The 15,934-nt window shown below is 44.6% G+C and overlaps 1 protein-coding gene across 6 annotated transcripts in view; it reads left to right on the top strand.

Annotated features, from left to right (window-relative positions):
• LOC122542090 (uncharacterized) overlaps positions 1–15,934 on the top strand; it is a 164,394-nt gene that overhangs the window by 81,984 nt on the left and 66,476 nt on the right. For 2 of the 6 annotated variants that reach the window (XM_087978201.1, XM_087978200.1), the window contains exon 34: positions 5,146–5,202. In XM_087978201.1, coding sequence (XP_087834327.1) covers positions 5,146–5,202 — 57 coding nt within the window. Of the gene's footprint in view, positions 1–5,145; positions 5,203–6,939; positions 6,976–7,558; positions 7,616–9,355; positions 9,392–9,981; positions 10,039–11,420; positions 11,478–12,871; positions 12,908–13,056; positions 13,093–13,527; positions 13,585–15,122; positions 15,159–15,750; positions 15,796–15,934 lie in introns of all 6 variants that reach the window. The other 4 variants (XM_087978195.1, XM_087978196.1, XM_087978198.1 and 1 more) reach the window with 4 other exon arrangements.

The raw sequence follows: 15,934 nt of genomic DNA, 5'->3' as shown, positions 1-15,934 counted from the left end.
CTCACCCTGGACACTCCGGGATTCAACCCACAGTTTCCAAGTGAAATGAGCTGACCTCAATCCAACCCTGAGCTGGCCCTTCGAGCGATGGGAATGCAGCTGATGGTGAGCTGAGCCATTCAGTGGCTGCTGCAATGTGTGAGTGAGAGCAAAAAGCAACATGTGACAGGGACACACTTATCAATTGTGAACATTTCACACTCATTTTCCATTTGATCATCAAAAACTTGTTTACATTTCAGATTCCGATGAAAGCGGTGAAAGGAAAATCAAAGTGATTACTTCAGGACGAGATGATGGTTTGTAGATCACTCTGTGTGGGGCATTATTGACTGGGCTAATATATGGGAGCTGGGTCCATGAGGATTAATAAGCTGTTTATTGAAATGATTCAAATACACGTGGAGGCAGGGGACAAGGAGCAGGATGGAGAGCAAGCTGGTTACGAAGCACAGTGTGAGGCTTAAAGCACATTACTCAGACTGGGATGAGTGTGGGGAGTGGTGTTCAATTGGGATTAGTGCCTGGGATCACTGATGGTCACCATTTACAGAAACAACTTGGACTGGGGAATCAGAAAGACAATTTCAAAACCTGTTGACGACACCAAACTGAGGGTCTTCATCAGTTTTGATGAACCATTACGAGACATTCTTATTTGTTATCGGATTAACGTTATATTCTCCATGGGTCACCGGTGTCGCAGACTGGGCCCAGTATTTATTGCCCATCCTCAGTGTCCCATGAGAAAGTGGTGGTGAGCTGCCTTCTTCATTTGTAACTGTTCGAGTCACTGAGATGTGCAGCACAGAAACAGACCCTTCGGTCCAACTCATCCATGCCAACAGATATCCCATTTGCCAGCATTGGGTCCATATCCTCCCTACACCCTTCCTATTCATGCACCCATCCAAATGCCTTTGAAATGTTGCAATTGTACTAACCTCCACCACCTCCTCTGGCAGCTCATTTCATACACGTAACAATCTCTGAGTGAAAAAGTTGCCCCTTGGGTCCCTTTTTCATCTTTTCCCTCTCACATTAAACTTATGTCCTCTAGGTTGGGAATCCCTTCTCTGAGGAAAAGACCTTGTCTATTCAACATATCCATGTCCCTCATATTATTATAAACCTCTATAACATCAACCCTCACCCTCCGAAAATCCAGAGAAAATAGCCCCACCCTATTCAGCTACTCCCTATAGATCAAACCCTCCAAACCTGGCCACATCCTTGTAAATCTTTTCTGAACCCTTTCAAGTTTCACAACATCTTTCTCTAGAAGGCAGACCAGAATTGAACACAGCATACCAAAAGTGACCCAAACAATGTCCTGTACAATCACAACATGACCTCCCAATCACTACACTCCACGGACTGACCAATAAAGGCAAGCATACCAAATGCCGCCTTCACGATCCTGTCAGCCTGCAACTCCAAATTTCAAGGAACTCTGTTCACTCCCCCCAGGTCCCTTTGTTCAGCAATACACCACAGGATCGTCACACTACACCACCAATTTGGTCTCACTAGCACATTTAGTATCTGTACCTGCTATATTCACATCCAAACGATTGATATAAATGAGGAAAAGCAGTGAGCCCAGCACCGGATCTTGTGGCACACCACTGGTCACAGGCCTCCAGTCCAAAAAGCAGCTCCACACCACCACACTCTGTCTCCTACCTTCGATCCAATTCTGTATCCAAATGACAAGTTGTCCCCGTATTCCATGTGATCTAACCTTGCTAACCAGTCTACCAAACTGAGCCTTGTCGAACGCCTTACAGATCTTCACACAGACAACATCTCCCGCTCTGTCTTCATCAATCATCTTTGTCTCATCTTCAAAAAACGCAATCAAGACAGTGGGACATGATTTCCCACGCACAGAGCCACATTGAATATCCCTAGTCAGTCCCTGCCTTTCCAAATACATGTAAATCCTATCCCTCAGGATCCCCTCCAATAACTCACCCACCACTGACATCAGGCTCACCGGTCTATAGTTTCCTGGCATTTCCTTACCAGCTTTTTTAAACGATGGCAGTACGATACCCATCCACCAGTCCCCTGGCATCTCACATGTGACTATCAATGATACAAATATCCCAGCAAGGGTGTCAGCAATTACTTCCTGAGCATCCCACTGAGTTCTGGGGTTTGTCTGATCAAGTCCTGGGAATTTCTCCAGCTTTAAATATTTTAAAGTGTGTCTTGGGACCACCCAGTGTGGTTCGGGAGGGATTTCCAGGATTCAGAGGTTTCAGGATAGTGGGAGTGTGGAGTTTGACTTTAGATAGAAGAAAGTGGATTACAGACATTCCTTAAAAATCTGAGTGTAAACTATAAGTGAGCCTCTCCCTCACCCTGGACACTCCGGGATTCAACCCATAGTTTCCTGGTGAAATGACTGACCCCAATCCAACCCTGAGCTGGCCCTTCGAGCGATGGGAATGCAGCTGATGGTGAGCTGAGCCATTCAGTGGCTGCTGCAATGTGTGAGCAAAAAGCATCATGTGACAGGGACACACTTTTCAATTGTGAACATTTCACACTCATTTTCCATTTGATCATCAAAAACCCGTTTCCATTTCAGATTCCAAAGAAAGTGGTGAAAAGAAAATCAAAGTGATCGCTTCAGGACGAGATGATGGTTTGTAGATCTCTCTGTGTGTGGGACATTATTGACTGGGCTAATATATGGGAGCTGGGTCCATGAGGATTAACAAGTTCTTTATTGAAATGATTCAAATACACGTGGAGGCAGGGGACAAGGAACAGGATGGAGAACAAGCTGGTTACAAAACAGCAAATAGAAATTCCTGGAGAAACACATCAGGTCTGACAACAGTTATGGACAGAGAAATAGAATTGAGGGAAAGGGGATAATTAAGAACACTCCGATGGGTTTCAACACATTCTGCTCTGTTTATTGCTCCACAGAATGTGCCAGACCTGCTGAGTTTCTCCAATAAGTTTTGGTATTTATCCAGACATTTATGCTCAATTCCCTTTACCTTTCCTGAGAACATTGTGTTCTCTTTCCTATTTACCTGCTGCACCATTGCACCATCATTTTTTGATTTATCCACATCGACACTTAGATCCCTCTGTATCTCAGAACCCTGCTGCACTGGGGTGGACAAAGTTACAAATCACACAACACCAGGTTATAGTCCAACAGGTTTATTTGGAAGCACTAGCTTTCGGAGCACTGCTCCTTCATCAGGTGGTTGTTCTTCAGGTGTCAATGATGAAGGAGCAACATGCTGAAATCTAGTGCTTCCAAACAAACCTGTTGGACCATAACCTGGTGTTGTGTGATTTGTCACTTCCTTTGTTATGTTCATTCCATGACTCCCTTTCCTAAACGCTTTTAACTCAGCAGCAAATTTCATCACCATCTCATCCCTCCCTCCATCCAAGTCGTTTCTAAAAATTGTGAAAAGTTGAGGTTCCATCACTGATCCTTGTGGTATACCACTCATCATTACATTATACCAACCTGAAATGACCCATTTACATTGGCACTATATTTCAACTTCCTGAGCCAAATGTCTATCGAGGTCAGTATGTTACCTCCTACCTAGGATCAGAGAATCCCTCGTGTCAAGAAAGAGGTCTCTTCGCCCATTGAGTCTGAACAGTATCCCACCCTACCCCGTACTTACTGTGCCGATTCGGCCTAGCCCACACCGCGTTGGACTGTGGGAGAAAAACGGAACACCCAGTGGAAACCCAAGCAGACGCAGGGAGAATGTGGATACTTCACACAGAGAGACACACAAGGCCAGAATCAAATCCAGGTCCGTAGCACTGTGAGACAGCAGTGTTAACCAACAACCCACCGTGCCACCCCTAACATGACCTTCTCAGTTCCAAAGACCTTTAGGTTGCAGCTTATCACCTGCCTCTGGAATCCCAGTAACAGCACATCCAGCACTTCCCCATTATCCACAGCACTCGGTTCTCCCTCAACACACTCCGATTAATTTGTTAAACATCATTTCCCTGTCTCAAGACCTTGACTCTCCCTAAAGCACTCAAGGGATGATTATTTCAACAGACAGTAATGTGCGAGGCGAATAGGAAAAGGCAGGAGAAGGACTCGAAGCCATGTTGGTATTTTGGAGAGGTGTGCTGACACAATGGGCTGGATACGTTTCATGTGCGAAGTAACATTTTTGGGATTATCCTGACCTTTTCCAAGTGTCCAGGTTTCACGTCTTAAACAGTTGCATCCAACAACTTCCCTCTGACAAATGTAAGGACCCTGTCCTCTACGTTTCTGCTCTCAGGATCCATTAATTTTGGAATAGTAGAGTTACATTCACGAAGTAATGGTCTGATATTCAGCTTCAACTCATATCAAGAGCTGTCCCCTACCCGAGTGCTGAGTGTGGGGTCAGTTTGCAGTGGTGGGGTTGGGGGGGGGCGGGGGGGATCATTGTAAACCATTCAGATATCGGATTGTGCGGTCTGGAAACTGAAATCCTGTTCTCTCTGTTTCAGACTCAGCCGAGAATGAGAGTGGGCCTGATACTAAAGGTACTTTTCCCCATCTTTCAACAACACATTACAGTTACAGATTTAAATAGATTAAAACAGATGGGGCAGGTTTAAACCAATTCTGATAATGGGCCCCAGAGGCTCTCCTGGGATTGGGGAACTGAAATTCTCTTCTGAGATTCTGCACAAATAACGATTAACTCAGAGGCTCATGGTATTGATGTTTCTATTTCAATCTCTCCCTGTTTCTATCAATCACTGCTAATGCTTCCAAAGCTCAAAGAATGGAAAGCCAAAGCTCAAAGCCTCGAATCAGTGCTTGGCTCACTGTTCCTGTATCTGAAAAACCATCTTAGGGACAGTCTCAGCCTCGGGCAGTAAGAGTCTCACACTCACCCTGGAGACACTGGGATTGAACCCACAGTCTCCTGGTGAAATGAGCTGACCCCAATCCAACCCTGAGCTGGCCCTTCGAGTGATTGGAATGCAGCTCATGGTGAGCTGAGCCATTCAGTGGCTGCTGCAATGTGTGAGTGTGAGCAAAACGTAACGTGTAACAGGGACACTCTTTTCAATTGTGACTATTTCACACTCATTTTCCATTTGATCATCAAAAATCTGTTCCAATTTCAGATTCCAAAGAAAGCAGTGAAAGGAAAATCAAAGTGATCCTTTCAGGACGAGATGATGGTTTGTAGATCTCTCTGTGGGACATTATTGACTGGGCTAATATGTGGGAGCTGGGTCCATGAGGATTAACAAGCTCTTTATTGAAATGATTCAAATACACGTGGAGGCAGGGGACAAGGAGCAGGATGGAGAGCAAGCTGGTTACAAAACAGCAAATAGAAATTCCTGGAGAAACTCAGCAGGTCTGACAACAGGTATGGACAGAGAAATAGAATTGAGGGAAATGGAGTTCTGGAGATCAGTCAGACGAGACTCAACACTTTAGCTCTGTTTCTCTCTCCACAGATACTGCCAGACCTGCTGAGTTTCTCCAATATATTTTGGATTTTAACCTGACATTTGTGTTCAATTTCTCTTACAATAAATGAGGAGGACATTCTGTCGTCTTTCCTAATTGCTTGCTGTACAGCCGCACCAACATTTTTTTGATTTATCTACACGGACACTCAGATCCCTCTGCAGCTCAGAGCTCTGCAATCTCTCACCACCGACATCATGTCCTTTTTTCATATTTTTTTGCCACAATGGACGATTTCAGATTTTCTCAAATATGCTCCATTTGTCTGCTCTTTGCACATTCATGAACCTCCCTTTATCCCTTTCTTCCTTTGTCACATCCATTTTGCAAATCCCTCTCCTAAACATTTGTAACTCAGCAGCAAATTTCATCACCATCTCATCCCTCCCTCCATCCAAGTTCTTTCTAAAAATTGTAAAAAATTCAGGTTCCAGCACTGATCCCTGTTCTTACCACTCATCATTACATCATACCAACCTGAAATGACCCATTTATGATGGGCCTCTCTTTCTTGTTTGACATTGATACGGCCGACATTGGATCATAGAATCCCTAGAGTGCAGAAAGAGGCCATTTGGTCCATCAGTTCTGTACACACCCTCTGAAGAGCTCCCACGCTATCCCTGTATTTACTTCGGCTAATTTTCCAAGTCTGCACAGCACTGGACTGTGGGAGGGAACTGGAGCAGCCGGCAGAAACCCACGCAGACATGGGGGAAATGTGCAGACTCCACACAGTCACCCAAAGCCCGAATCAAACCTGGATCCTTGATGCTGTGAGACAGCAGTGCTAACCACTGCACCACCATGTGATCCCCCATCATGGGCATTTATTTTCCACAATGACCTTTGATGTTACAGCTTATCATCTGCCTGTAAAATCCCAGTAACAGCACATCCAGCACCTCCCCATTATCCACAGCACATGGTTCTCCCTCAATACACTCCAAATAATTTGTTAAACATCTCAAGACTTTGGTGTCTCGCCCTAAAACATTCAGTGGATGATAACTAAAATAGAGAAGAATGTGTGAGGTGAATGGGAAAAGGCAGGAGAAGGACTTGAAGCCATGCTGGTCATTTGGAGAGGTGTGCAGACACAATGGGCTGCATATCCTCCATGTACACAGTAACACTGCTGGCATTATTCTGACCTTTCGGAACGTACTGTTTTAAAGAATTACTTCCAACAATTTCCCTCGGACAGATGCTAAGATACTGTCTTCTAACTTCCTGCTTTTAGGCTCCATTAATTTTGGAATAAAGGTGTTACATGTATTAAGTAATGATCTCATATTCAGCTTCAACCCATATTTGGAGCTGTACCCTACCCAAGTGAAGACTGTGGGGATATTTGCAGTTGGACGGGGCTCATTGAAACCCATTCAGATATTGGAATGTGTTGTCTGGAAACTGAAATCCTGTTCCCTCTGTTTCAGACTCAGCGGAGAATGAAAGTGCACCTGATACCGAAGGTACGTATTCCCATCTTTCAACAACATGTCACAGTTACAGATTTAAATATCATTGAAACAGGAAAGATAGGTTTAAAACTACTCTTATAATGGAACACAGAGGCTCTCCTGTGAAATTCTCTTCCAGATTCTGCACAAAGAACAACTCACTCAGAGGCTCAAAATGTCAATATTTCCATTTTAATCTGTCCCTGTTTCTAACAATCCCTGCTGAATTATCTTGTGATGATTGCACTAATGATTCTGGGAACCTGTTTGGATTCATTTGCCTTGGATGGAAAGCCATAGCTCAGAGTCCGTACTCAGCTCACTGTTCCTGTATCGGAACATCCAGGAGACCAGGGAATGTGGGTTCAGGACAGTCTCTGTCCCGGGCAGGAAGTGAGACTCACACTCACACTGGAGACTCTGGGATTCAACCTGCAGTTTCCTGAATGCAGCTGATGGTGAGCTGAGCCATTCAGTGGCAGCTGCAATGTGTGAGTGTGAGCAAAAAGCAACGTGTGACAGGGAGACATTTTTCAATTGTGAACATTTCACACTCATTTTTCATTTGATCATCAAAAATCCATTTCCATTTCAGATTCTAAAGAAAGCAAAGAAAGGAAAATCAAAGTGATTGCTTCAGGACGAGATGCTGGTTTGTAGATCTCTCTGTGTGGGGCATTATTGACTGGGCTAATATGTGGGAGTTGGGTCCATGAGGATTAACAAGCTCTTTATTGAAATGATTCAAATACACGTGCAGGCAGGGGACAAGGAGCAGGATGGAGAACAAGCTGGTTACAAAACAGCAAATAGAAATTCCTGGAGAAACTCAGCAGGTCTGACAACAGTTATGGACAGAGAAATAGAATTGAGGGAAATGGAGTTCTGGAGATCAGTCAGACGAGACTCAACACTTTAGCTCTGTTTCTCTCTCCACAGATACTGCCAGACCTGCTGAGTTTCTCCAATATATTTTGGATTTTAACCTGACATTTGTGTTCAATTTCTCTTACAATAAATGAGGAGGGCATTCTGTCGTCTTTCCTAATTGCTTGCTGTACAGCCGCACCAACATTTTTTTGATTTATCCACACGGACACTCAGATCCCTCTGCAGCTCAGAGCTCTGCAATCTCTCACCATCTACATCATGTCCTTTTTTAATATTTTTTCTGCCACAATGGACGATTTCAGATTTTCTCAAATATGCTCCATTTGTCTGCTCTTTGCACATTCATGAACCTCCCTTTATCCCTTTCTTCCTTTGTCACATCCATTTTGCAAATCCCTCTCCTAAACATTTGTAACTCAGCAGCAAATTTCATCACCATCTCATCCCTCCCTCCATCCAAGTTCTTTCTAAAAATTGTAAAAAATTCAGGTTCCAGCACTGATCCCTGTTCTTACCACTCATCATTACATCATACCAACCTGAAATGACCCATTTATGATGGGCCTCTCTTTCTTGTTTGACATTGATACGTCCGACATTGGATCATAGAATCCCTAGAGTGCAGAAAGAGGCCATTTGGCCCATCAGTTCTGTACACACCCTCTGAAGAGCATCCCACGCGATCCCTGTATTTACTTTGGCTAATCGTCCAAGTCTGCACAGCACTGGACTGTGGGAGGGAACTGGAGCAGCCGGCAGAAACCCACGCAGACATGGGGGAAATGTGCAGACTCCACACAGTCACCCAAAGCCCGAATCAAACCCGGGTCCCTGACGCTGTGAGACAGCAGTGCTAACCACTGCACCACCATGTGAACCCCCATCATGGGCATTTATTTTCCACAATGACCTTTGATGTTACAGCTTATCATCTGCCTGTAAAATCCCAGTAACAGCACATCCAGCACCTCCCCATTATCCACAGCACATGGTTCTCCCTCAATACACTCCAAATAATTTGTTAAACGTGTCAAGACTTTGGTGTCTCGCCCTAAAACATTCAGTGGATGATAACTAAAATAGAGAAGAATGTGTGAGGTGAATGGGAAAAGGCAGGAGAATGACTTGAAGCCATGCTGGTCATTTGGAGAGGTGTGCAGACACAATGGGCTGCATATCCTCCATGTACACAGTAACACTGCTGGCATTATTCTGACCTTTCGGGACGTACTGTTTTAATGAATTACTTCCAACAATTTCCCTCGGACAGATGTTAAGATACTGTCTTCTAACTTCCTGCTTTAGGCTCCATTAATTTTGTAATAAAGGTGTTACATGTATTAAGTAATGATCTCATATTCAGCTTCAACTCATATTTGGAGCTGTACCCTACCCAAGTGAAGACTGTGGGGATATTTGCAGTGGGACGGGGCTCATTGAAACCCATTCAGATATTGGAATGTGTTGTCTGGAAACTGAAATCCTGTTCCCTCTGTTTCAGACTCAGCGGAGAATGAAAGTGCACCTGATACCGAAGGTACGTATTCCCATCTTTCAACAACATCTCACAGTTACAGATTTAAATATCATTGAAACAGGAAAGATAGGTTTAAAACTACTCTTATAATGGAACACAGAGGCTCTCCTGTGAAATTCTCTTCCAGATTCTGCACAAAGAACAACTCACTCAGAGGCTCAAAATGTCAATATTTCCATTTTAATCTGTCCCTGTTTCTAACAATCCCTGCTGAATTATCTTGTGATGATTGCACTAATGATTCTGGGAACCTGTTTGGATTCATTTGCCTTGGATGGAATGCCATAGCTCAGAGCCCAGAGTCCGTACTCAGCTCACTGTTCTTGTATCGGAACATACAGGAGACCAGGGAATGTGGGTTCAGGACAGTCTCTGTCCCGGGCAGGAAGTGAGACTCACACTCACACTGGAGACTCTGGGATTCAACCTGCAGTTTCCTGAATGCAGTTGATGGTGAGTTGAGCCATTCAGTGGCAGCTGCAATGTGTGAGTGTGAGCAAAAAGCAACGTGTGACAGGGAGACATTTTTCAATTGTGAACATTTCACACTCATTTTCCATTTGATCATCAAAAATCCGTTTCCATTTCAGATTCCAAAGAAAGCAAAGAAAGGAAAATCAAAGTGATTGCTTCAGGACGAGATGATGGTTTGTAGATCTCTCTGTGTGGGGCATTATTGACTGGGCTAATATATGGGAGCTGGGTCCATGAGGATTAACAAGCTCTTTATTGAAAGGATTCAAATACACGTGGAGGCAGGGGACAAGGAGCAGGATGGAGAACAAGCTGGTTACAAAACAGCAAACACAGAGTGGGGGTGAAAAGCATGTTACACAGACTGGTGTCAATGTGAGAGATGATGTTCCACATTGGGATCACTGTTGGTCACCATTTACAGAACAATTTAGTGTCAGAAATTAGATGGAATTTCAGACTGTGGGGGGGAGCCAGAATGTGCATAAAATTCATATTGCAGTAACGTTTGAGATTATATTATTGGGGAGGTTGCCGTAATCCCAGAGGACCCAAAAGGGCTACTCGCTCACTAGAAAGAGACGACTGGAGGTGCTTTAAACTGAGAGTCAATATACCGAAGGCAGTTGGAGACGTTGAGAGGGAGGCACCTACTTGGTCACCTCAGCTGGTGGAGGAATTGAACCCACGCTGTTGGCCTCACTTTCCATCACCACCGTCTGTCTCCTACCTTCAAGCCAATTTTATATCAAAATGGCTAGATTTCCTTGTGATCCAACCTTGCGAGCCAGTCTATCATATGGAACCTTGTCAAATGCCTTACTGATCTTCATACAGACAATATCTCCCGCTCTGCCTTCATCAATCTTCTTTGTCACTTCTTCAAAAACTCAATTGAGTTAGTGAGACATGATTTCCCATGCACAAAGCCATGTGAACTCGTTCTAGTCAGTTCTTGCATTTCCAAATACATGTAAATCCTGTCCCTCAGGAGCCCTCCAATAACCCATCCACCACTGACATCAGGCTCACCGGTCTATAGTTTCCTTACAACGTTTCTCCATGATGCAAGTATCCCAGCAAGGGGGTCAGCAATCACTTCCTGAGCATTCCACAGAGTTCTGGGTAACACCTGATCCAGTCCTAGGAATTTCTCCAGCTTTATATATTTTAAGACGTGGCTTGGGACAACTCAGTGCAGTTCGGGAGAGAGGGATTTCCTGGATTCAGAAATTTCAGGATAAAGGGAATGAGGGGATCGGCTTTAAGCTGGAGGAAAATGAATTACACACATTCCCTAAAAAATCTGAGTGTAAACTTTAAGTGAGACTCTACCTCACCCGCAATTTCTTGGTGAAATGAGCCGACCCCAATCTAACCCTGAGCTGGCCCTTCGAGCGATGGGAATGCTGCTGATGGTGAGCTGAGCCATTCAGTGGCTGCTGCAATGTGTGAGTGTGAGCAAAAAGCAACATGTGACAGGGACACACTTATCAATTGTGAACATTTCACACTCATTTTCCATTTGATCATCAAAAACACGTTTCCATTTGAGATTCCAAAGAAAGCAGTGAAAGGAAAATCAAAGTGATCGCTTCAGGAGGAGATGATGGTTTGTAGATCTCTGTGTGTGGGACATTATTGACTGGGCTAATATATGGGAGCTGGGTACATGAGGATTAACAAGTTCTTTATTGAAAGAATTCTGCATGGGTGTCTGTGTGAGTTTCCTCCGTGTGCTCCGGTTTCCTCCCACAATCCAAAAATGTGCAGGTTAGGTGAATTGGCCATGCTAAATTGCCCGTAGTGTAAGGTGAAGGGGTAAAATGTAGGGGGTCTGGGTGGGTTGCGCTTCGAAGGGTCGGTGTGGACCTGTTGGGCCGAAGGGCCTGTTTCCACGCTGTAAGTAATCTAAAGTAATCTAAATACACGTGGAGGCAGGGGACAAGGAACATGATGGAAATCAAGCTGGTTACAAAACAACAAAAACAGTTCCTCAGGGATTAGTGCTGGGATCACTGAGGATCATCCTTTACAGAAACAATTTGGCGGTGTAATTCAATGGAGATTCAAACTGTGCAAAGGACAACAAAATGGGGAGGAACTTCATACTGCAGTAACTTGTGAGATTATATTGTTGGGAAACATGCCATAATCCCAGAGGACCCAAGGGCTACCCTCTGATTAGAGACAGAAGGCTCGAGGTGATTTAACCTGAGAGTCAACGTACCAAAGGCAGTTGGAGACATTGAGAGGGACGAACCTACTTGGTCACCTCAGCTGGTGGAGGAATTGAACCCATGCTGTTGGCATCACTTTCCATCACAAACCAGCTGCCCAAAAGATGGAGCTGTATAGTAGGAATGAGGGGAACATGTGAACATCTGGAGAAGAGGAGGCAAGCTCTGGGTGACAGGGCGATGATAGTGAGGAAACCGACGGCACACATGATAGACAGTCAGTTTGAGCTGAGGAAAGAGGTTCAGATTGAAGATTCTGGGAGCAGACTGGCACTAAATCAACAGCTTCATGTCATTGGGGCCTGTGTTGCCATGAGATGGAAGCAGGAAATGAAAGTTAAACAATGGGTTCAGTCTGGTCTGGAGGATTCGGGGGAGATTACCGGGAACATTATTTGACAGGAAAGTTTCATTGAAAGTGAAAGGAAGGATCTACAAACCAGTTGTGAAATTGGCTTTGTTCTATCGAACAGAAGGAGAAAGTGAGGACTGCAGATGCTGGAGATCAGAGCTGAAAATGTGTTGCTGGAGTGTTTAAAGGAAATTGTGTCGCAGGTAAATCCCAGCAGACAGTATTGGATTGAATGACCTGCCTCTCGCCTCGAAATACTATGTGCATTTCCAACTAAAGCTCGATTCTCATAGTGTCCCCAGCCCAAGTGCTGAGTGAGGGGGGAGGGTTTACAGTGGGAGGGGGATCATTGCAAAGCATTTGGATATCAGAGCATGTGCTCTGGAAGCTGAAATCCTGTTCCCTCTGTTTCAGACTCAGCGGAGAATGAGAGTGCACCTGATACTAAAGGTATTTATCCCCATCTTTCAATAACACATCACCATTACAGATTTAAATATCATTAAAACAGGAGGGACAGTTTTAAAACTGTTCTGATAATGGAACACAGAGGCTGTACTGAGATTGGGAAACTGAAAATCTGTTTTTTTCTATTCCAGATTCTGCACAAAGAACAAGTCACTCAGAGGCTCGAGGTATTGATATTTCCATTTTAATCTGTCCCTGTTTCTAACAATCCCTGCTGAATTATCTTGTGATGATTGCGCTAATGATTCTGGGAAGCTGTTTGGATTCATTGGCCTTGGATGGAAAGCCATAGCTCAGAGCCCAGAGTCCGTACTCAGCTCACTGTTCCTGTATCGGGACAGCCAGGAGACCAGGGAATGTGGGTTCAGGACAGTCTCTGTCCCGGGCAGGGAGTGAGACTAACACTCACACTGGAGACTATGGGGTTCAACCTGCAGTTTCCCAGTGATGGGAATGTGGCTCATGGTGAGCTGAGCCATTCAGTGGCTGCTGCAATGTGTGAGTGTGAGCAAAAAGCAACATGTGACAGGGACACACTTTTCATTTGTGAACATTTCACACTCATTTTCCATTTGATCATCAAAAACCCGTTTCCATTTCAGATTCCAAAGAAAGCAGTGAAAGGAAAATCAAAGTGATCGCTTCAGGACGAGATGATGGTTTGTAGATCTCTCTGTGTGGGACATTATTGACTGGGCTAATATATGGGAGCTGGGTCCATGAGGATTAACAAGCTCTTTATTGAAATGATTCAAATACACGTGGAGGCAGGGGACAAGGAGCAGGATAGTTGCAAAACAGCAAACACAGAGTGGAGTGGGGTGAAAGCGATTTACACAGATTTGGGAGAAATGTGGGAAGTGGTGTTTCTCAGGGATCAATGCACAGATCACTGTAGATCACCATTTGGAGAAAAAAGAATTGGTGTCAGAAACTGGGTGGAATTTCAAAATTTAAGAGGGGCCAGAGACAAGGGATGAACTTCATATTGCAGTAACTTGTGAGATTATATCACTGGAGAAATTGACATAATTTTAGAGGCTCCAAGGACTACTCGCTCATTACAAAGACACGACTGGAGGTGCTTTAACCTGAGAGTCAACATATCAGAGGCAGTTGGAGACACTGAGAGGGAGGGACCTACTTGGTCACCTCATTTGGTGGGGTAATTGAACCCATGCTATTGGCCTCACTTTCCATAACAAACCAGCTGCCCAGCCGATGGAGCTGTATGGTAGGGATGAGGGGAACATGTGAACATCTGGAGAAGAGGAGGCAAGCTCCGGGTGACAGGGCGATGACAATCAGGAAACCGACGGCACAATTGATGGACGTTCAGTTTAAGCCGAGGAAAGAGGTTCAGAATGAAGATTCTGGGAGCAGACTGGCACTAAATCAACAGCTTCATGTCATTGGGGCCTGTGGTTGCATGAGATGGCAGCAGGGAATGAAAGTTAAACAATGGGTTCAGTCTGGTCTGGAGGATTCGGGGGAGATTACGGGGAACATTATTTGACAGGAAAGTTTCATTGAAAGTGAAAGGAAGGATCTACAAACCAGTTGTGCGATTGGCTTTGTTCTATCGAACAGAAGGAGAAAGTGAGGACTGCAGATGCTGGAGATCAGAGCTGAAAATGTGTTGCTGGAAAAGCGCAGCAGGTCAGGCAGCATCCAAGGAGCAGGAGAATTGACGTTTCGGGCATGAGCCCTTCCTGAAGGACTGAGGACTAAAGTGTGACCTGACTGAGGACTCAACCAACAAATTACACCTTAATATGGTGACAGGGGCTTGATATCTGTGGAAACACCAAATACAACACTTTGTGTAATAAATGCAAGACAGAATTCAGAGAAATGTGTTTATTCTGAGAATGATCAGAGAGAGCGACTGAGGTCAATGATATCAACAGATTTAATAAAAAGCTGGAAAAGCACACAAACTGGGGAAAACAAGGATGAAGAGGGTTTAAAGCAAATTGTGTAGAAGGTCAATCCCAGCTGAGAGTCCTGGATTGAATGGCCTGCCTCTCTCCTCGAAAACCTGTGTGCATTTCCAACTGAAGCTCGATTTTGGAGATGTCCCCTGCCCGGGTGCTGAATGAGGGGGGAGGGTTTACAGTGGGAGGGAATCATTGAAAACCATTCAGGTCTCAGAATGTGTGCTCTGGAAGCTGAAATCCTGTTCCCTCTATTTCAGACTCAGCGGAGAATGAGAGTGAGCCTGATATTAAAGGTATTTATCCCCATCTTTCAACAACATGTCACAGTTACAGATGTAAATATCATTAAAACAAGAGCTTTTCAAATAATTCTGATAATGGGACACAGAGACTGTCCTTGGATTGGGGAACTGAAATTCTCTTCATACTATCCCTGATCCTCCTAGAAGGAGAGTCACTCTGCAGAGACAGCAGGTACCTCACAGAGATTTCAGTATCACATCATCCCGAGTCAGGAATTAACCAGAGACCACAGTCTGACTGGTCACTGTTTCTTCCAAATGGGGTTCGTGTCTGCTGCTACTTGATTCCAATCCAATCCCAGTGCACACCCGGACGGCGCCTCCAGATCCAGTCCAGGTTCTGGATTGAGATCCTGGATTATTTGAACCCTGAGGTGATGTCTCAGGAACAAAGTCCAAACCAAACCGGTCCCATCACCCAGGAGAGGTCAGCATGGGGTCAGTGTGGGACATACACAATCCCTCACTCCCTGCCCCTTTCCCCCCAATTACTGTGTAATCAATGATGTCATCAGTTCTCAAATCTTTCTCTTTCAAATATAATCTTCAGTGGACAACACTTACTCTCTTCTTTCTGTTTCAGGATCGGATGAGATTGCAAAGTGGAACAGAAACAACCACAATTCCAGTGAGTGAACAATTGCGTAATCCAAAGCTAGGAATCACGGTGTGAGTGTGAACTATACTTTAGACGAGAGCTCAGTTTGTGCGTGTGGAGGCTGAGGGGAAAATTGAATCAAATTCTCAGGAGAAGCAATTTCAAGCTC

Source organism: Chiloscyllium plagiosum, unplaced genomic scaffold (assembly GCF_037043375.1).
Source record: "Chiloscyllium plagiosum isolate Xiang-an unplaced genomic scaffold, Cpla_swu_hap1 HiC_scaffold_33, whole genome shotgun sequence".
NCBI lineage: Eukaryota > Metazoa > Chordata > Chondrichthyes > Orectolobiformes > Hemiscylliidae > Chiloscyllium > Chiloscyllium plagiosum.
This window is presented reverse-complemented; position numbering and strand designations above follow the sequence as displayed.